At 63.6% G+C, this 19,654-nt stretch overlaps 2 protein-coding genes across 7 annotated transcripts; one reads left to right on the forward strand and one right to left on the reverse strand.

The window, feature by feature from the left end:
* Positions 1-1,530: 1,530 nt before the first annotated feature.
* IGF2 (insulin like growth factor 2) lies at positions 1,531-18,352 on the reverse strand. Of its 6 annotated transcripts, none has more exons than XM_081533293.1 (5): positions 17,846-18,352; positions 11,956-12,120; positions 7,175-7,337; positions 5,085-5,233; positions 1,531-4,779 (listed from the first exon to the last, which is right to left on the reverse strand). In XM_081533293.1, exons 2-5 carry the CDS (start codon positions 12,115-12,117, stop codon positions 4,546-4,548), a joined length of 708 nt encoding a protein of 235 aa, XP_081389419.1. In that variant the 5' UTR covers positions 12,118-12,120; positions 17,846-18,352; the 3' UTR covers positions 1,531-4,545. The 6 variants fall into 6 exon arrangements, with proteins under 6 accessions (XP_081389419.1, XP_081389418.1, XP_081389420.1 ...); XM_081533292.1 differs by lacking the exon at positions 17,846-18,352 and adding an exon at positions 12,673-12,767; XM_081533294.1 differs by lacking the exon at positions 17,846-18,352 and adding an exon at positions 12,673-12,767 and having other exon boundaries at positions 1,531-4,805; positions 5,052-5,233.
* Positions 12,837-18,360, forward strand: LOC145524012 (uncharacterized). The gene is made up of 3 exons (XM_081535364.1): positions 12,837-13,134; positions 17,342-17,410; positions 18,062-18,360. The coding sequence occupies exons 1-3, from the start codon at positions 12,837-12,839 to the stop codon at positions 18,223-18,225; spliced, it is 531 nt and encodes a 176-aa protein (XP_081391490.1). The 3' UTR covers positions 18,226-18,360.
* Positions 18,361-19,654: the final 1,294 nt, after the last annotated feature.

A 19,654-nucleotide genomic window follows, 5' to 3' on the forward strand; every position in this document is an offset into this window, starting at 1 on the left:
TCTTCACCCTCCTCCCGGGGGACCCCACCCTCACCTCCTCCAGGCCTGCACTCCTGAGTCACTCTCTCTGCTTGAAAATCACCCCAGCGTCTCCCTCCATGACGCCAAGCCTGGGGCGCTGTGCGCGGGCATGAATGGAGGAATGAATGGATGAATGGCGCCCTAAGAGTGCGCTGAGGGTTTGCAGAGCAGTTGGAGGGGCAGGAAGGGGAGACTGGGCAGACCGGGCACCTGGGACCCGGCTGGACCAAGCCAAGTGTGTGGGGGCAGCGAGGGCAGTGGGCTAAGGCTGGGGCTACTCAGGAGGGCCGCCGGAGGAGGGCTGGCTGTGCCCAGGGCTGTCCACAGGAGGGAGGCCGTGGGGGTCTTGGGGGAAGTGGGGTGCGGGCAGAGACAGGGATGACTCGGCTGCAGTGGGTGAGCAGGCTGGGCTGCCCGGAGCTGGGGGGAAGGGAGACCCTGGACCCAGCAACCCGAGGGTCCCGGGAGGGGCACCGCGCTGGGCTGCACACATAGGGCTGGTGGGAGACAAACTCTGAGCTTGTCTCAGGGGCAGGCAGCGCGGGGCAGAGGGTCCTGAGCTGGATCCACACCCCAACCCCAGCTCACGATGCCCCCCATCCAGCACAGTCTCTCCCATCATTCTTGATCCCATCTCTCCAGGCAGCTCCCCCCGCCAACACTGAGCTCTCAGTGGGCACAGGCAGCATGGCCACCCCTGGGGACACCCCTGGGGACCCCTGAAGGCACAGCTCAGCACCAGGCCAAGAGGTAAGTATCAGAGAGGGAGCGATGGGTTCACGTGCAAGGCCTCCCCAACCCAGATGGGGCGGAGAGCCCTGGTTGCCCACTGAAGGCTGCCCGGCACCAGGCACAGCCACTGCCCTCTGCCCACCAGCACACCTGCTGACCGAGGGCTTGGGGGTACATAAGCGGGGGAGGGTGGCCAGCCTCACTGTCTTCTGAGGAGCATGGGTACTTATAAGTCAGAGGGGTCTGGGCGGTGGTGCAGGGCTGAGCGGGGGAGGGGTTCTCAGTCTTGGGGGCAGGGGATCCTGTCTGCTCATGCAGGTGGGCACACAGGTGATGTGAGTCCCCAGATGTGAGTAGCCCTGAGTCCCTGTCTCCGGCAATGGCAATAGTCTCTAGAACCTTTCAGAGCCTGGCCGACCCCCACGCCCTATCCCCCGAGGCTGAGAGAGTTCCCTGGGGTTGACCGACATTGAAGGCTGTCTTTTCCTCGTCAGGGGGCTCCAGAAAAAGCCCCCAGGACCCTCCCCACCCCTGAACACTGAGGATCTGGACCTTGAGGTGGTGCCGGAGCCCCTTCCCGACTGCTGAGGGCAGCAGGCCATCAGGCGGTTCTTCCACACCCCGTGGCTGTGAGGGCCCAGCCCAGAGGAGGCACCCATCCTTCCAGGGTCTCCCCGTCCCCTCTTCCCACCTACCCCACCCCCTCCCCAGGACTCCAACTCCCCCTCCATCCCCCCACCAGGCACCCCAGTGAAAGAGCAGAGGACTCAGAAAAAATAATTTTAAATGCTTTATTGGGATTGCGAGCGATAAAGGTTAAAGACAAAACCCAGGCTGTGGATTCTGCCAGAAACAGCATGTTACGGGCAAGAGGAGGAGAACACGGCCGCGCGATGGACGGGGCGGCGGGCACGATGACACTCGGTGTTCTGCGCGTGGGGGTCCTCGCATGATGGCACAGAGACCCAAGAGGGGTCCCGCTGAAGACAGCTGGGGGACTCGGGGAGGAGACAAGATGGAGGGCCACAGCTGGGCGCGGAGGTCGGAAGGGGCCCCGGGTCAAGGTGGAGCCGACCCACGGAGAGCTGCCCGCTGTGTCTGGGGTGGACTGGCACAACCGCCCCCTGGGTCGTGTCAGCCCCGTCACCGGGGCCCCGGGGCATCGGGCCTCTAGCTCACTAGTCAGGCTGCCGTGCAGGGGGGCTGCGCTGGGGGCAGAGGTGGGGGTGAGGTAAGCCCCCAGCCGCCCGGGTCCCTGCCGCAGCCTGAGGTGCCGAGAATGGTGGCTGCGTCGTGTCACCAGACCCGAGGGCCTCGGGGCCCAAGCGACCCAGCGGTCAGAAAACTGCAGCTCTTCTGCTCTGCGGGGCCCGGCTCTCCCAGCCTCTCCTACTGCCCGACTTCACCCCGCCTGGACCCCAGGAAGCCCTGCGGAGCTCCGAGCTTCCTGGGGGCAAGACGGGGCGCTGAGGAGGCGGGCAAGCTGTTCCCGAGGGGTACGGGGAGGGCCCCCCCAAGTGCGCGGAAGGCGGCCACCTGCTCCCGCCCGATGGAGCCCTTCGCTCACACATCTGCAGCCCCTTCCCCCCCGGCCGGGCGGCCGGGGGCCCCACCTCGGTGGCCACCGAGCACCTTCCTGACACCGGGAGAGACGCCTCCCCGCCCCCTCCTCCGCCCCTCAGGACCCCCTAGGGACCAGCCACCGTCCCCTGGGGGCCAGGCCGGGCAGCGGCCGTCTCCATTCCCCTGACTTCTCTGGGAGGCACAGTGGCCGGCACCCCCACAGAGGCTCCACTCTCCACTCAACCCAAGCGACAGGGACAGATAAAAAAAAATCAAAAACAGGGCGATAAATGGCGGAGGGCAGGAGGCGGCGGGGGCCGCAGGGTGACGGTGGTGACTGTGTTCCTCGTCCTTGGTCACTGCCCCCCTGTTACGTGGGGTGGGGGTACGTTAAATTGGAAAATGAGCGCGTAAAAAGCTAAGGAGGGATAAAAAAAAAAAAGGAAAGATGCCCCAGGAGTAATTAAAGAGGGGAGATAGATCAATTGGCGTCAATTTGGGTTCGAATTTCCGTCTGTAATTCTGCGAGTGCCTCACCGTTCCTTCCCCCCTGACGTTTCTCTCCAAAATCGTGCTGGACCACTTCCTGCCTCGGAATGTCCCCCCACCCAGCCCCCACTGCCCCCCACCCACCCCGCCATCCTCCAGACTTCCCACACTCCCCGTCACCTTTGCCAGCCTCCGGGGGGGCCCTCATTTCTGAGAGGCTTCCCCAGGAGGCTGGCAAAGATGATCCCTAGGTGTGCTCGGGGGAGCGGGCTCCCCAGATCTTGCAGGAGCACACCCAGGGGGTCAGGCTACGTGGTAGGGCTCGTCTGGCTTGGCTGCAGCCATCTCCCGCCTGGCCAAACCGTTCCTCGCTCTGCACGATGGTCGGCGCGTGGATGCCCCTGGGGTCTGGGGGCATCCGGGACTTACATTGTGCGGGCTGTGGGGTCAGGACAGGTGCCGAGAAGAAGTGGGGATCATCCTCTTCTCGGAAAGATGGAACCACCTGCCTGAGGCCGAGACACACGTGCCCACCATGGCGCATCCCAGGGGATGAGAGGGGAGCACGGAACAGGAAAACCTCATCGCGGGGCAGCTCAGAGAAGAATTTGGGATGGGATGCGGTCTCAGCTGCACAAGGCTGGGCACAGGTGTCCCTAGAGAGAGAGAGAGTGTGTGTGTGTGTGTGTGTGTGTGTGTGTGTGTGTGCATGGATGCATGTGAGGGTGTGTGTGTGTGTATGTGTGTGCATGCATGGATGCATGTGAGGGTGTGGATGTGTGTGTTTGCATGGATATGTATGTGTGTGTGTGTGTGTGTGTGTGCGTGTGCGTGCATGGATGCATGTGAAGGTATGGATGTGTGTGAGTTTGCATGGATGTGTGTATGTGTGTGTGTGTGTGTGTCCAGGGTTGCATGTGCTTTCTGAGGTAAGGGTTGTATGTCAGATTTTGGAGTGTGGGGGTGTTTTGCCAATTTGATTCTATCTGTGCGATTCGGGGTTTCTCTTCCGTGCTCCCCTCCTCTGGTCTTACTGGGTCCCCTCACTGCCCTGTACTGGTCCCAGTGATGGAAACTCGGGGGAGGAGCAGGTTTGGGTCTTTGGTGTCGCACTGCCAGTGCCCGGGGAGGGCCTGGCGAGGGGGGGAGATGGCTGGCCAGCAGGGACAAGCCTACCTGCAAATTTGGCCCCTTCCTTTCTCTTAGATGATTAGATCAAAGCCAATTTAAGTCCAGATCCAAAGGGAATGAGAAGGAAGGGGGGGGGGCCGAATTCTTTTATTTTGCCAATTGTTTTTAAGCCAATTTAATTTTAGTATTTTTTTCAGCCAATTGATTTTTTTTTTTTTTTTTTAGAAGTATTTGGAAATCTAGTTCGCTTTTTTGGTGTTGCTAAAAAGCCAATTCGTTTCAAGGGGGCTGATTGAGGGGTTCATGATTGCAATTTTGGTTGTATAATTTGGGGGTAATTTGGGGGGTGATAATTTGGGGGGATATTTAAAGCCAATTGGTTTTGTACATTTTTAGAGATGTTGTTCTGATCCCCTCGGCCAGATGGAGGGGGCCGAGGGGGGACTCGCCTGACGTGGGGAGGTTGGGGCACAGAGGCCGGGGCAGGGGAGCCCGCAGACAGGATGGTACAGAGATTTCAAAGAGCGACCTGGTGGGGAGGTCCCGGTCAGGAGGACGGCGCGAGGTAGATGGTGCCACTCAGCAGAATTACGACACTTTGGCTCACTTCTAGTCGCTGGATGCCTCAGAAGAGGCGCCCCCGTGGGTGGCAGGGTCCTGGGTGGGCAGGGCGATCAGCGGACGGTGACTCTTGGCCTCTCTGAACGCCTCCAGCTTCTTGGCGAGCGTGCGACCCCGGCGAGCTCGCAGGAAGGCGGGCAGGCCCCTGCGCAGGCGCTGGCTGGACTGCTTCCAGGTGTCATATTGGAAGAACTTGCCCACGGGGTATGCGGTGAAGTCGTCCTGGGAGGGGAGGGGCAAGTCAGGGGCTGCCCAGGCCCCAGGGGGCACGGGGGCAACGCCTCAACTTCCCCAGGTGCCTGAGGTGTGACGGCAGGTGTGACAGGCCAGTGCCCGCCCGCGCCACTGGCCAATGCCCCCAGTGGGGAGAGTGGCAGAGTGTAAAGGACTCCCTGGCTGCGCTCTCAGCTAAGCAGCTGGCTGTGCCCTGGTGCCCCGGCTCCGAGGTGACACCCCCCTGGGTCTGCAGGGGGAGAAGGAAGGGTTCCCCTCGCAGGAGCTGGGCCAGAGCTGGGGGGCCATCTTACCGGAAGCACGGTCGTAGAGGCTGACACGTCCCTCTCGGACTTGGCGGGGGTGGCACAGTAAGTCTCCAGCAGGGCCAGGTCGCAGCTTCGGAAGCAACACTCTTCCACGATGCCACGGCTGCGTCGGTTGATGCGGCTGGATGGTCGGCCTGGCGGTCCCCCAAGGAGGAAGGGCAGGACAGGTCAGTGCCCGCACCTGGCAGGGGCAGGGGTCCTCCGGCCAGCCCCCCGCCCCCACCCTCGGGACGGGACACCCGGTGGCTCTGCAGGGACAGCTGGCTGCAGCCTGCAGTGGAGGAAGGAAGCGAGGGGGGGCCCAGAAAGGAGTGAAGGGACAGTGAGCGTGAGTGACCAGAACCAGCCCCTGGCGTCTTGTGCCTCCTCCTCGAATGTCAAGGGGGCCCAGCCCCGTGTCCTGGGACCCCGGGGTCCCGGCCCGAAGGCCGGCTGGGATCCAGGCGCCACCCCTGCACCAACCAGGAGCCTAGGCGCCCGTGGCCCTAGAGACGCCACCGCTGAGACCCGCAGGAATGGGAGGAAGAAGGAGAAGACGGGAGGAGAGGAGTGAGGAGCTGCACAGACCACGCCCTCCTTTCTTCCCGCCCTCCCCTCCCCCCACCGCAGGCTCCAGACTCGGCCACGTGAAGTCCCCGCCTTCCTTCCGCCGTCCATGGGGGGCGGGAAAGGAGCCCCCAGTAAGGGGTCCGGCTGCAGGGTCAAAAGGGCTGGGGGCTCAGCCCAGCCCGCCCGTCAGGAGGCAAGCCTGGTGCCAGGGCCAGCCAGCACTAGGCGCTGCGGTGCCACTTCCTGCCCCCAAGGGTGGCAGAGAGAGAGGCCACAGGAGAAGCCAGGGCAGGCAGGGGCCTCGGAAGCATGGAGAAGCAGGCGTGCTTTTCAGAGCAAAGTGCTGACATGCCAAGACGGGCGTTTCCCGCCCATTTCAGAGGGTGGGTAAGTAAAAGCTGTGGAGGAAGATGCCTCGTGGGGGTGGTGGGCCGGGTTCAAGCCGCATGGCCCTCGCCCGGCTGCCCCAGCCGTGTCCCCGCCCCCCAACCCCCACCCACCCACCACCACCACCACCCCACCCCACCACCGCCCCCCCCCCGGCCCCGAGAGGCGTCTGGCTGAGCCCAGGGAGTGCACGCACTCCACCCTGAGGGTCAGGCTGCCCCTGCTCCCCCACTTTCCCTGGAAACCAGGTGGACACTCTCCGAACCCTCCTGGGGGTAAAGAACCCGAGGCCCAGACTATGGGGGGGTAAGGGCAAGAGCCCACGCTGAAGGAGAGGTCACCTCCATCGGGGACACGCCCTGCTGCACGGGGCCGCGGGGCGGAGGGGGGCAGAGATGTCCGTGTGCCCAGCCAGGCGCCCCCGGTCCGGAACCATGAGAACCAGCCCAAACACTCAGGCCAGCAGGCAGGCAGCTGCACATGTGCCGCCCTCGAGTGCGGGTCCCACCCAGGCCCCAAGCCCCTTGTCTCCCATCAGGGCAGTGGGCCCCCCTCGTGGATGCAGCCAGGCGTCCCCCAGCACACACACTCACACCCCCGGTGACAAGTGCTTTTATTCTTGATGGTGTTCAACCCATTTGATTCCATTTCAAATCTAACAGTCCACGGGTACGTGCCCATTGCCAAGAGGTGGACAAAAGGTGCGGGAAGTCGGTGCCCACAGCTCTGCCAGGGGGCAGGTCAGGGAGAAGCAGGAGGGGAAGGGCTGTCTGCGCGGCCCCCCCCCCACCAGAGGCGGGCCTTCAGCCCCCTCCGCACCCCACCCACATTTGCTGCTTCAGGTCTGGCCCCTCCATGGACACACCTGTCCACGCTCCCTTGACTGTGAGTCATGTGGCTAGATGCCCAGGCACACTGCAGGTGCCTAATAAATGTGCACAGCAAAGGTGCAACTGTGCCCTCCACATCCAGAGCAACGGCCCAGGGTCACGCGCCTCTGAGGGGCCTCCCTGGGCCCAGCCCATGAGCCAAGGAGGCTGGAGGACCTGCAGAGGCGACTGAGGACCAGGAGGAGGACTCCAGCATCTACACAGCACCTGCTGTGTGCACCCCTCCCCTGGCCCCAGGGAGCTACTCACTGAAGTAGAAGCCGCGGTCCCCACAGACAAACTGGAGGGTGTCCACCAGCTCCCCGCCGCACAGAGTCTCGCTGGGGCGGTAAGCAGCATAGCAGCACGAGGCGAAGGCCAAGAAGGTGAGAAGCACCAGCATCGACTTTCCTGCTGAGATCCCCATTGATGTCTGCGGGAGAGACAGAGGCGTGAGCCCACCACCCACCACGCCCAGGGCCGGCAGGTCCCAGGATAGCTCAGCCAGGAGATGCCAGCCCGCTCCCTTTGGGACCCTAAGCCCAGCCACCTCCTAAGTCCAAGTCCAGTTGCAGATTTAAAGCCTGGCTTTCTCCTTAATCTTAATTGCTTTAATTACAGGAACAACAAGAGCTTTCTCTGTTGAGGCTGGTGGGATGCAGAATCACCCCAGGAGGAGGGAAGGGCCGGGGGCGGAGCCTCTCTGATGGACCCTGAGAGCTGGTCAGTAACTTCACGTGGGGATCACTGTCCCCCTCGTATTATTGCCGAGGCTTGGCCACACCCAGAGCGGCAGGGGCCAGTGCTGGACACTGGACCTGGCCTCCATCCTGTGAAGTCATGGGGGCGGGGCCGGCACAAGGCAGTGGCCACTTCTTGGGCCTCCCTGCACCAGCCAAGATGGCAGAGGGCCCCACCCCGGCACAGAGCACGTGCATCCCAGAGGACCAGCCGAGCAAGGGCGCCAGGAGGACCAGCCTCCCTCCCAAAGCAACAGCGGGGGTCTCGGTCCCATGCCTCTCCCTCCCAGACGGCCTTTCCCAACCTCTCGGCCTGCGGCTGAGCAAAGGTCAAGGGTCTGGTGGTTGGCACGGGGTGCCAGCCATGCTCCCAGGAGCCTTCTTCTCCGGCATCACTTAGCTCCTGGACCCCAGTCTTCCCTGGGGTCCCCAAAACACACATGAAAACCAAAAGCCTCCTTTCCAGGCCTCGCATCGCACTCCCAATGGCCAGGGGCCTCAAAGTCCCTCCAGGAACACCAGAGCCGCTCCCCTCCTGGGATGCCAAACCCCAACCGGAGGGCTGAAGAGAGCAAGTCAGGCCCCCCCCCCCCGGGGGCCAGACACCAGGGCCGATCTAGGGGGAAAGACACGCCTCAGGACACACCCCCTCACAAGGCTTCGAGGCTGCAGACTGGGGTAAATAGGCCCCGGAAAGGGGAAGGACCTCGGCTTCTCTTGAGACACAGCAAGCCACTTCCGCGTCTCCAAAAGGTGGAAGCCCCCCAGGCAGGCAGTCCCAGCCTGTCCTCGGCAGGCCCAGCCACAAGCCCCTTCCGGGAGGACAGTCACGGCCTGGCGCCCTTGAGCCGGTGGCACCCTGAGGCTACTCAAGTAAAGGCCCGGGTGGGCTGCCCACACGTGTCCGTCCCAGACACTGCACCCAGTGAACGCAGGGGCACCGAGCCGCACACGCCTTCCCAGCCTGGAGCAAGGTTGTTGCATGCTGGAATTTTGATGCAATAAATCGTGTAGGAAATGAGAGGACTGAGGAGGAAACTCAGTCTCGCCTAAGCTCCTGACAAGCAGGGGCCAGCTCCATGGAAGATATAAACGGCCACCTCGCCCACCGCCCCTCGCTGGCCGAAAGCCCCGGCCCGTTTCCCCACTGCCCCACGGCCGCCCCCTCCAAATTCTGAGAACAAATTTGGCCAGCTAGGAATTCCTGTTGTCCAAGCGGCAACTCCATCTTTCTGCAAGCCCAGCCACTTGGTGTGGGGTCCAGTCCAGGACACCAGCGGAGAGCCGAGACTGGACAGGAGGCAGGCAGCCACGCAGACCAGGTGAGCCCGTCGGCAGAGGAGGGGTGGGGGGCAGAGGCAGAGGGGAGGGGTGGGGGGCTGAGTGAGGGGCGGCGGGCAGGAGCCAAGGGGCTGCGGCTGGAGGCGCCCAGCGGCTGGCGGGCAGGAGCCGAAGCGCAGCAGGGTCCTGGCTCCAGAGCCGCGTTACCTGCAGCTGGACAGGAGGCTCGCTGGGGCTGGAGGAGGATGAGGAGGAGGAGGAAGAGGAGGAGGCTGGAAGGCTGCCTCCGAGGAGAAGCTAATGTCCAGTTTGCAGGCTGGTCAGTGCCTCAGCTTTTATGTCTGGGCCGGCTCCTCCCAGCCCCGGCTCCACCCTGCCCCCACCCCGCTCCCAGCTGACCACTCCCCCCGCCCCCTTCGCTCCCGCCCCCTCCGTCCTCCCAGCCAGCCCCTCCTCTCCTGCACCCCCAACCGCTAGCCCCACCGTCTCTTAGCAAAGTACCAGGGCGGGGGAGGGGGCTCCTCCTGCACCCCCAGCCCATCTCGCACAAGGAAATGGGGGGGCGGTTCCGGAGGGGGCTGCTTTCCACCTCCTTGTATGGAAACTTCCATCTGCCCACGGGGGCAGGGGCAGTTACCCTCTCCGGACGGTCCGTTCCGGGCCCCTCTGAGCCCTGGACCAGCCCCCCTCCACCCAGATTCCTGGTTGGAAATGTCGGGGACCGGAGAGGGAGGCGGTGGGGGGGCGCGGAGAGAATGTGGCGTCTGGCAGGACTCTCTTGCCAACTCGGCCCCCCTCGCTCCATCCTGGCCCCGCCCACCCAGTTTTCCTCTCTCGGTCTTGCTGGCAACGAGTCAACATACCAGGGTGGGTTTCTGAGATTTGCGCCCCTTCTCATTACACAGCCGCCGCCCCCCCCCGCCCTTGCCCCCGCACGGCACAAATCACAAACTTTCAGTAACACCCCCCTGCACCCCCAAAGCGACCAGGAAGTCGCCGTGCACAGAGCTCACACCTCCCCCGGCGCTCCCCAAGTCCCTCCCCCGCCCCCCAGCCCTCGCCCCTTCCTCCGCGGCGCAGGGGAGAGCGCGGGGTTCGCCCAGGGGGACGGGACCGCCAGCCCCCCAGCCCCATCTGCCCGGGCCCCGCCGCCCCGCCGGGCCCGGCCCGCACGCCGCTTACCTGGAAGCCGGCACCAGGGCCGCCCACCTTCCTGCTGCGTATTGCAAACCGAACAGCGGGCGAAGGCCCTCCTGCCGGGCACTCCTCTGCCAGCGCCGCTCTGGCCGAGTCGCGGGGGCCGAATGTGCGACGGGGCAGAACGGGGGGATGGCTTTTTTTGGGGGGGTGGGAAATTCTCTCTGATTCTTTAGGGAGGACGGGCTGTCTGCGGGCCGGGGCGGGCCAGATGTTGTACTTTTAGGGGGGGAAAGGGTATCGGGAAATGAGGTCAGCTGTTGTATCAAGGATAGAGAGGGGGCAGAGATAGTGAGAGAGACAGGGTGAACGTGAAAAGGGGGGGCCGAAGAGAGGGCGAGAGGGAGAGAGGACAGCGAGAGGCGGGCAGGCTCACAGCGGGAGAGAGCAGCGCAGAGAGAAACAGAAAGCGTATAATTAATCCACTTTGGGACGGCGAAGGCGAGAGGGCGGGCGTGGAAGGGGAGGGAGTTGGAGGCAAGGAGCTGGGGGGGACGGGAGGGAGCGAAGGGAAGGCTGCGGGAGAAGACAGGGGGCCGGGACCAGAGGCCAGAGAGGGGCCGGGGAGCGCAGAGAAGCCGAGGAGAGGGCGCAACGTCGGGGGCCGGGGAAGGTGCTGAGGGGGGCGGAGCGGAGGCGTCACCCGGGCCGCGGGCGCCCAGCTCGGTTTGGGCCGACGGAGCCCTCGGCCGTCGCGAGCCCGGGCCTCGGGGGGGGGGTGGCGGTGGCTGCGCCGGGGCCGCTCGGGACGCAGCGAGGAGGGGGAGCGGCCGGGCTGCGCGCCGGGGAGGGCCGGGGGGGAGCGCGGGGGATGACAACGCCGGCGGCCTGCGAGCCGGACTGCCTGCGGGGGGAGCCGCCTCCTCGGGCGAAGCGGGACGGGCGTTGAGGTAGACGGAGAGGAGGCGGCGGGGGATCCGCAGGCCGGCGGAGCGCGGCCCCGCCGACGGCGCCCGAGATGGGGGTCAGCAGCGCAGCGGACGGCGTCGACGCGGGGCCGCCAGCCGGGTGGAGGCGCTGGCGGGCGAGGGCCAGGAGGCGAGGGCGGCCGGAAGGGGGGGCCGGGGGCCTGCCTGGCCTCACGCAGCTCCGCCGGAGAGCAGGCGAACTCTGGGCGCCAACGCCCGGCTCTTATAGTCGAGCCACCCGCGGCTCGGCGCCCGCTCGGGCCCCGCTGGCCGAGTGCCCGCGCCAATGGGCGCTCGAGGGGTCCTCGCCCCGCCCCCGGACCGCCTCTGCAACTCGAGCCAAGGGGGGGGGGCGGGCTTGGGGTCCCGGGGGGCAGCGGTGAGAGGGGGGGCCGTGGGGTGCGCGGGGACGAGATTGGAGTGGGGGCAGGGATTCTCAGAGTTCGAAAGAAATCTAGACTCACTATTCTAAAGTGTTTGGGGGCCCCGTCTGAAGTTCCAGGGTGCCAGAGTCCCTACACAGTCCACGGGGGACCCAGGACGACCAGGGTGGGCGGCGTCACATGCCCTAGCCACGGCCGGGTCCCCTCGCCCCGCCGGGGGTGCCCTGTGTGTGCGGGCACAGGTGGCAGATCCTCAAGTCCCGCCGGGAACTTCTGGGGAAGCGGGGAGTCTCTGGGCGCGGGCGAGGCGCGCAGCCGCCACCTGCCCGAGCAAGCGCAGCACCTCGAGCTGCAGCCGGAGCCCGAGCGCCCCCCGGTGCCGCACGGGAACCGGGGAGTAGCCTCGGCGGCCGCCAGGTGCGGTACGTGGAGAGGGCCAGCCGGGCCAGGCCCGAGTCTAGGCCAGGCGTGGGGCCGGCCTGGGCTGCGCCCGTGTGCCAGGGGCGAGACGAGCATGGCGGGAAACGTCGTTCAAATCCTACCTGCATGATCGAGTTCACCGGGGTGCGTCTAAGCAGCTCGCTTTTGGGGCCCACCCAAAATAGCCGGATAATGGTTGCCCCGTCCTCTATGCGTTGGACTTGCGCAGATTCGGGTTCAGCCCCGGGGGCCACCACGATCATTTGAGGGTCTGGGGAAGCCATCTCCTAGAGGGTTTGGACGATGTAAGAAGTCGGTGTGATTTTTTTTTTTTTACCAAGTTAAAACCACGCACGAGTCCCCGCGCCCCGCGCGCCCCAGGAGCCCCGACCACGCGCGCCCCTCCAAGGGGAAGGGGCCGCCGCCGGCGGAAGCCCGAGGCCGGCTCGCCCCCTCGCTCCGCCATCAATCACTTCTCCCGCGCTCGGCGCGCGCCTACCCGAGTCCTCCGCCCGGCGGCTGGAGGCGCCCGGGCGGCTGGAGGCGCCGCGCCGCCTGAGCGGGGGTGCGCCTCTCCTCCGCGTCCCTCCAGCCCTGCGCCCAGCCGGCCCCGCTTGGAGGTCCCCGAGGCGCTTTCTCCCCGTTGTGATCTTTGCACAGAGCAAAGGAAAGCGGCGCGGGTCTCCGGGGCCCGACCCAGCGCGCGGGGCGGCCGAGGCGCTGGCCCGCCGCACGGCTCCCGCGCCCCGTGGCGGTGTCCCCGGCAGCCGCTCGGGACGGCGGGACGGCGGCGGGGGGTTTGGGAGCCAGGCCGGGACGCGAGGCGGCGGGGAGCTCACCGCGAGGCTGGAGGCCGGAGGCTGCGTCTGCGGGCGCGCTAGGAGTCGAGGCAGCGAGCGAGCGCTCTGCGGCGGGCGGTGGACGCGCTGAAGGTGAGCGAGACCCCGGGGGCAGTCCCCAGTGTCCGGGGGCAACGCCCAGTCCGTTGGAAGACCCGGGGACAATGCCCAAATTTGGGGGAAACTGGGGGCAATGCCCAGACGCTCTCCTGGACGCGGGAGAAGCCCTGCCTACGTCCTGGCGGACACACTGCCCGACCGAGTGTGTGTGGGGAGGACGAGAGAAGCTTCCCGCATCCGAGGAGCTCCGGGGACTTCGCAGCAGACGCGGAGAGGCCCAGAACCGGTGCCCGCGGGGCGCGGGGCTGCGGAAGCTGCAGAGACAGCGCTGGGGCCGAGAGCAATGCCCAACTGCCGGGACCGCAGTGCGGAGCCGCTTGGTTTGCCAGGAAGAGAACGAAGGTCCTGAAGTGGGGACCCAGGGGAGGGTGCGTCGGGGTGAGGAGCTGTGGTTAATGACTAAATTCGAGACTCCAGAAAAAGAACCCGAGTCTGGGGGCCGGGGAGGCTGCTCCGTGCAGCCGGGGAACAGGGGAGCCGAGTGCACAGTGTGAGGACCTGGGCATGTAGGTCAGCAGGCTGTGGGACAGCCCCATTTGTAGGGCAGTAGGTCTGCGGATGACCATGACCGGAGCAAAATTCTCAGTATAGAACTTGGGAGGATCCAAAAGGGCACAGGGTCTAAAATTCGGGGAAGAAAAACAGTGGGTGGGTCTTGGGGATCCAGGTGCGGTGGAGGAGAGTGGAGAATCATTTCCAAGATTTAGAAATTAAGGTTAGTGGACGCTTGCAGCGCCCGAGGAAAGTAACTTCCATAATTGTGACTTCTGGGAAAATTCTCAATGTCCTTTAGTGACTCAAGAAACACGATCTAAATTTGGGGCAACCTGGGATGTGATCAATATATTTGGAGAATGCAGAAAATCAATGTCTTTTTAATATTTTAATTTTTAAATTGGTTTCGATTAGTTTATTTTTGGTGAACAGGAAAAAAAATTTTTTTCCTGGGCACTGTCTGCATTTGGGGACCCCCTAGGAAGACATGGCCCGAGTGTGGGGGATCCATGGAAATTGTTCAGTAGAGACTGATATCTAAATTTCAGGGAACGTGGTTAATAGTAAGGAATCTTGTAGGACGCAGGCCTATGATACCTAAGATTTCCAGGACCTAGGGGGTATTCTTCTCGGTATCTGGGCAATTTCATTTTGGGAGGCCTGTGGAAAATTGCCTAAATTTAGGGGGACTCAAGGTAAGGGACATAAAATCAGGGGACCCATAAATCAATGTTCAGAAAAGTTCAGTTGTTTTGTGGAGAAGGGAAAAAAGTCTCAGTTTATTTTGGAGGGCTAGCAGGCAGCGTCGCAATCCGGAGGCCCCAGAAAATAATTTTTGAATCTGGGGATCCAAAGAAGTCTTTAAAAGTCCCCAGGAGAACGGAGGGTCAATATCGAAGTTTTACTGGGAAAGGATTAAGAATTCCTAGGCGGTGGGGCCTGGTGGTCTACAGAAGATTGGCAGTGTCTGAGACCCAGGAAATGTTGACTGGATTTGGGGTGACTCAGTGAGCGCCTGGAGAAATGCTTTGGACCCGAGAAATCAGTGCCCTTCTGTGACACTGAATGTGTTTGGGGAGCTTGGAGGGCAATGCCTAATATTGAGAGCCCAGCGTGCCCAAGCAGAGGGCACCGGGAAGAGGTCCAGGGTCGGCTGGCCTGGAATTCGGGACCAGCTCTGAATTTTAGGAAACCCGGATTCCTGTCAGTAAGCTTGTGGGGCCCAGGGAATTTTTTAATTTTCAGAATGCTATGAGGCGGAGAAAATATTCAGAATATTTGGTTACTGGGACACTCAAAAGAGCCTGGTAAAACAAGATACAGGCTCTGTGCAAGTGTTTGTTTTGTGCTTGGTTTGACCCAGGGGACCTGAGAGATATGTGATTTGGGGGGCCCTGCCTGACCCAGGGTCACAGCTGAGCACCCCTCGGATAAGTGCTGTGTGTTTGGGGGGGGCCTGGGTAACAGCGTCTACATTTTAAGGAACCTGATTAGTGGCAAGGAAGCTTGGAGAGCCCCAGAAATGAATGCCCCGTGTCTTTATGACCCACCAAAAAATTGCTCAGTGAGTTTTGGGGACCAGAAACCATCTTCTCAATTTTGTGGAACTCAGGAAATCAGAGCGCAGACTGTTTATGATTCAGAAAGAGGGTCACTGCGCTTTGGGTTTAATGCGTAAATTTTGGTAAGGCATAGGCAGCAAACTTCCATCTCTGAGGGTCCTGGGGAAATTGCTCAGTCTGTTGTGAGGGTGTGGAAGGGGTGAAGGACCTGGGATTCTTTGCCTAAAATATAGGGAACCCAGGTTGAGGCCAATAAATTTGTGGAACTCAGCAGATTATGTCCAAAACTCTAATGAAGCGGAGGGAACAGCGCTTCGGCGAGGGGGAGCCAGGACCGGGGCAGTGAGCTTGGGAGCCCGGTGGACCAAAATTATAGGGACACAGGAAAAGCGTCCTCTTCTCTGGGAAAGATGCCTTAATGCCAAAAAAACACCGTGTTCATCCTGGGGAGTCAGCCTAAGCCCAGGATCTGGAGTTAATGTTTAAATTTTTCTGAATAGGGTTTGGCACTGTGTAACTCTGTAGAACCTGGGGGCGGGGGTGGGGGTGAGGGTTGGGGGTGTACAGTAAAACTGTTAAGAGCCTGGGTAGGAGAAAACACCCGGTAAGTTTGGGGACGCAGGCCACTAGTGTAAACCTGGAAAAGCCAGTAGGGGCTTATGTGTTTTCAGGTCCCCAGAAATCAATGTCAAAAAAAAAAAAAAAAATCCTGTGACTTGGAGAAATGCTGAATGCATTGGGGCAGATCAGGGAGGAAAACTTAAATTTGAAAAAGCCCAGAAAAAAAATAAAATAAAATGACGTCTGCCGTCAGGAGGAGCGGGGGATGTCGCTCGGTGGGCTGGGACCCTGGGGATGGAGAGCTTCCTTTGGGAGGCTGAGCTCCGGCCAGGGAAGCACCGCACCGCTGCGGATCCGCCGCCCCGGGGACTCGCGCGGAGCGGCGGCGCCCTCCCCGGGGACGAGGCGCGGGCTGCGCGCGGCGGCGGCGGCGGCTCCAGAGCGGCACGCGGGACTCCCTGGGACGCCCGCCGCCCCGGCGGGACTGGCACGTCGCTTCTCCCGATTTTGCCTCCTCGCCTCTGAGAGCGCTTCGTGCGGCAGAGCGTCGGGTGGAAGGGAGGCACCCCGGGGCGGCGGGGGAGCGACGAGGCGCTGCTCCCTGGCGTTCCGGGGGGCTCTGGGCTCCCCGCTCGGCTGCCTCCGAGGAGGCCCGCGGGCGCCCCGCCGCCGCCGCGCCCCACGCGCTCCGCTCTGCGAGCCTAGGCGAAGCCGCGGCCCGGCGACCGCCGCGGGCAGGCTCGTCCCCGGCTCGGTGTGGGGGGCCCCGGAGCACCCCCGCGGCCGTCCCCGCTCGCCCCCGGCGCTCCGCGAGCGCCGTCCGGGCCTTCTCGGGCCCCTCGACGAAGGCGAACCCAATTTTGTTTTGATAACGCGGGAGAGTTGAAGGACTAGGGAAGAGGGGGAGAATGGGGGGCGGGGGGAGACAGGACTGATGGTGGCGGGGGTCAGGGGTCTCCTTTCGTTTTCTCTAAGAGAATGTTCACGGCAAGCCTCCCTCTCCCGGCCGTGAAAGTCTAGTTCCTTAAGACAAACAGGAGGAAGACAGCCCTACCCAGCCCCACCGCGCTGGTGGGAACCGGATCACCCCTTTGGAATTAGGCAGTGTTGCGGGTGGGGGGCGGCCACCCCAGGCGCATCTGTGGGTTGAGGGTGTTGCCAGCGAGGGGGTGCTGCTGGGGGCAGCAGGAAGATGGGGCCTCAGGCCCAGCACACCAGCCATCACCTGTCCTCACCGTCACCCCACAAAGGGACCCCAGCTAGAAAGGGGGCACCTCAAAACCTGACCCTCTGGGGAGGCAGGGGTTAATGCCCTTGGACAGGTGTGGGGACCAGGCAGGGCTGAGGCAGCCCTTTCAGAGGAGTTGGCAAGACGGGGAGGACCCCCCCCCACCACCATGAAAAAAGCAGCCCACTTTCCACCCGGAGCCCAAGGCACGTGGGGAATGTTCCCCCTTCAAATTCCAGTCCACATCAATCACCCCGTGTCCATTCCAAGAACATCTGGCCTGTCTCCCCCCACCCATCACTGCCCTGCTCCCTCCCCACCAGCCCTCTGCAGTCCCCAGGCCCTGGCGGTCAGGCCTGTGCCTATAGAAGGGAGGGTGAGGAGGGGGCCTCCCAGGGAAGCCTGGCAGGGTGGCTCCCCAGTCTGTGGCAGCTTGTGCATATGGGGGTGAGGAGTGTTTTTAAAGTGTCTGTCTGCAGACCTCAGCTCCCTGGGACCCCAGAGCGGATTTCAAGTCCTGGGTGAGGGTCTCTGCTTCCCTTGCCCCGCTCCGGGCTCCCCACCTCTCCTCCAGGCCTGCTTCCCAGGCTGGGGGCAGGGGGTGGGGTGGGGTGGAGCTGGGCTGAAGCCTGTGTCAGTGGGATTTTCTGGGTGCCTTCATGCTGGGGGGGGGGGCCCTTGGGGGACCCTTCCTTGCTTTCAGTCCTGAACAGGCGCCAGCCCTGGAGAAGCTGTGGCCCGGTGCTTGGAGACACGTGCCTTGACCTTGGAGGTAGGAAGGCCGAGGCCACCCTGGGGTGCTGGGCCGGGCCACGGGGCTGGGAGGGGGGCACAGAGGCACTCCCTCCCTGTGCAGGCCTGCAGGCTGAGCCCTAGCCTTATTTAGTCACGAGTGCAGCTAAAGGGGCAGGGTTGTCGGGGGGCAGATCTGGGTCACCGTGGGGCTCAGAAAGGGCACTGGCCACCCCCAGCCGGGACCAGCCACCCAGGTTGCCCCAAATTCCGGTCCCCCACCACAGTAGGAAGGGCACAGCCCTGGTATGTTGTGGGGCTGGGGTCTCCCCCAGCACAGGGCTTGGCTGATGAGAACTTCGGCCCCAAGCACCATCACCTGCCCCTCCCTCCAGCTCTGCAGCAGCCCTGGTCCCCCCTCTGATCTGCCAGCCATATTCCAAGAGGACAGTCACCCCCGAAGATTCGGACTCACCCCAGGAAGCCCAGCCCCGAGCCCCGACCTGGCTCCAGGCTCCTGCTTTGCGGCGGCTCCCTGCTCCCTCTCGCCCTGCAGCCTGCCTTCCCTTTCCCTGCTTCCTCCCCCGGCTCTGGCTCCGAGCTGGCCGCTCCCCACCTCCCTGGGACCAAGCCCAGCATTTTACAAACCCAGCTCATTCTCCAGGAGTCCCCTGAGCGCCCCCTCCCTCAGCCCCCACAGGGCGCCCGGCGCAGCCCGGGGTAAGGACCCCTGCTCTGGATGCGGGAGGGATGCGCCTGCTCCCATCAGCGCAGCTGGAAGCCGGGGACCCAGGCCCCAGCCGGAAGGAACGCTGGGACCCCGGGACCGAAGACGGCACAGCCAGGCACCGCTAGCCCCTGATCAATAGACCAAAGTCGGCAGTGGGTCTGAGTGTAGGGTACCGGGCGGGCCGAGCTGCAAGGACCCAGGCGTGGCCACCATTGTACCATTTTATGTAGCGTCTGAACTAAAGACACCTTTGAAAAACATTCTCGGTTTCTCTCTCTCTTTCTCTCGATCGGGCAAATCGGCCTGCAAGGGGGCACCTGCTGGGTCCCCCACGGCTTTGGGGTCAGGACCAGGACCACAGCCCCACCTCCTCCGCTTCCAGAGACCCTGGAGCCAGCCCCCGCTCCGGGGCAGCTCATCCCACCCCGGCTCCATCCAGTGGCGTCAGAGGAGGCTCTGGCCACCCCTCAGCCTTTCCTGTGCCCCCTCCGTCCCCCAAGGCACACACAGGGAGCCCCAGCCGGCAGCCTCTGTCATCACCTCACTCTGCGACTTTACCTCACCCTGCGACTGTCCCCCTACTTTGACAGATGGGGACACAGAGAGGTTACACCACCCGTGTGAGGCCCCACAGCAGCGGCCCAGGGCAGGGAAGGCCGGGTCTGGCATGCCCAGCTGAGCCCAGCTTTCCTGGGGCCTCCCAGGATTCCTCCCCAACTTGCTGGAGATCTCTGCCTGCACGCTCCTTCCCCCAGCTCTGCCCTCACTGGCACCCTTGACTCTCCCCTGGGCTGCCCCTTCCTCTGTCCTTCTTCTGCCAGGAGCTCCCCTCTGAGGACCATGCTGCACAGACGGCAGGCCCTGAGCCCCCAGGGGCTGACCACCTGAACCCCAGATTCCAGCTGTGTAACCCTGAATACGACCTCAGCCCCCTGGAGGCTCCGCTCCTTGTGAAAGGGGTGATGGCAACGCGGGAACTTCCCGAGCAGCTCTGAGCACCGAGGACAGAAAGCCCCTGTCCAGAGCCAGTGGCACAGACAGGGGATGGAGTCCTGCCGGGGGGCGTCTGGAGCACTCACCTCTGCAGGCTGGATCTGCCGGCCTCAGTTCTGAGTAGGTGGGGATCACGGGCTACAGGTCACAGCAGCTGACCTCCTGGCTGAGGTTTCTGACCTGCTGCAGGCTCTGGCCCGGGCAGCCTGAGCAAAGGGCTGACCTGGCGTGGGTGTGGGGCCCTGGGGCTGGGAGCTGGAAGCCACGTCCTCAACCTCAAGGTCCGCAGTGACTCTTGGTCCCCTGGGGGAGAGCAGAGGGGTGTTCCTAAGGTAGTGTCTTTTAAAACAAATCCACACGTGCATGCACACCCAGCCAGGGCCCTGGCCCCTGCCTCTCAGCCGTCAGGTGGAGAGGCCCTCAGGTCACCTTGTCAGGGTTTGAGGGACGGTGCCCCTGCTTGTCCCTGCAGCCGCCCAGCTCTGCCTTTTCTGAAGAAGGGAGGGGGGGAAGTGTCCACAGTTCACCAGAGCTGGGCTTCCCCATGGCCAGGCCTGCAGA

The sequence above is a fragment of the Giraffa tippelskirchi genome, chromosome 10 (assembly GCF_054371585.1).
Source record: "Giraffa tippelskirchi isolate mGirTip1 chromosome 10, T2T-mGirTip1v1.2.pri, whole genome shotgun sequence".
NCBI lineage: Eukaryota > Metazoa > Chordata > Mammalia > Artiodactyla > Giraffidae > Giraffa > Giraffa tippelskirchi.

Bases quoted from the DNA above. Each gene is read 5' to 3' on its own strand.
- IGF2 (XM_081533291.1), bottom strand. From the start codon at position 12,117: ATGGCTTCCCCAGACCCTCAAATGATCGTGGTGGCCCCCGGGGCTGAA. The intron at 7,338-11,955 runs GTAGGATTTGAA...TCTCTCCCGCAG, and splicing joins CGGTGAACTCGATCATGCAG to ACATCAATGGGGATCTCAGC. The intron at 4,806-5,024 runs GCAGACCCAGGG...GGGCCTGGGCAG, and splicing joins GAACCCTTCCTTCTCCCCCT to CCCCTGACTTGCCCCTCCCC.
- LOC145524012 (XM_081535364.1), top strand. From the start codon at position 12,837: ATGCCCAAATTTGGGGGAAACTGGGGGCAATGCCCAGACGCTCTCCTG. The intron at 13,135-17,341 runs GTCCTGAAGTGG...CCTTGCTTTCAG, and splicing joins TTGCCAGGAAGAGAACGAAG to TCCTGAACAGGCGCCAGCCC. The intron at 17,411-18,061 runs GTAGGAAGGCCG...CCCCTCCCTCAG, and splicing joins CACGTGCCTTGACCTTGGAG to CCCCCACAGGGCGCCCGGCG.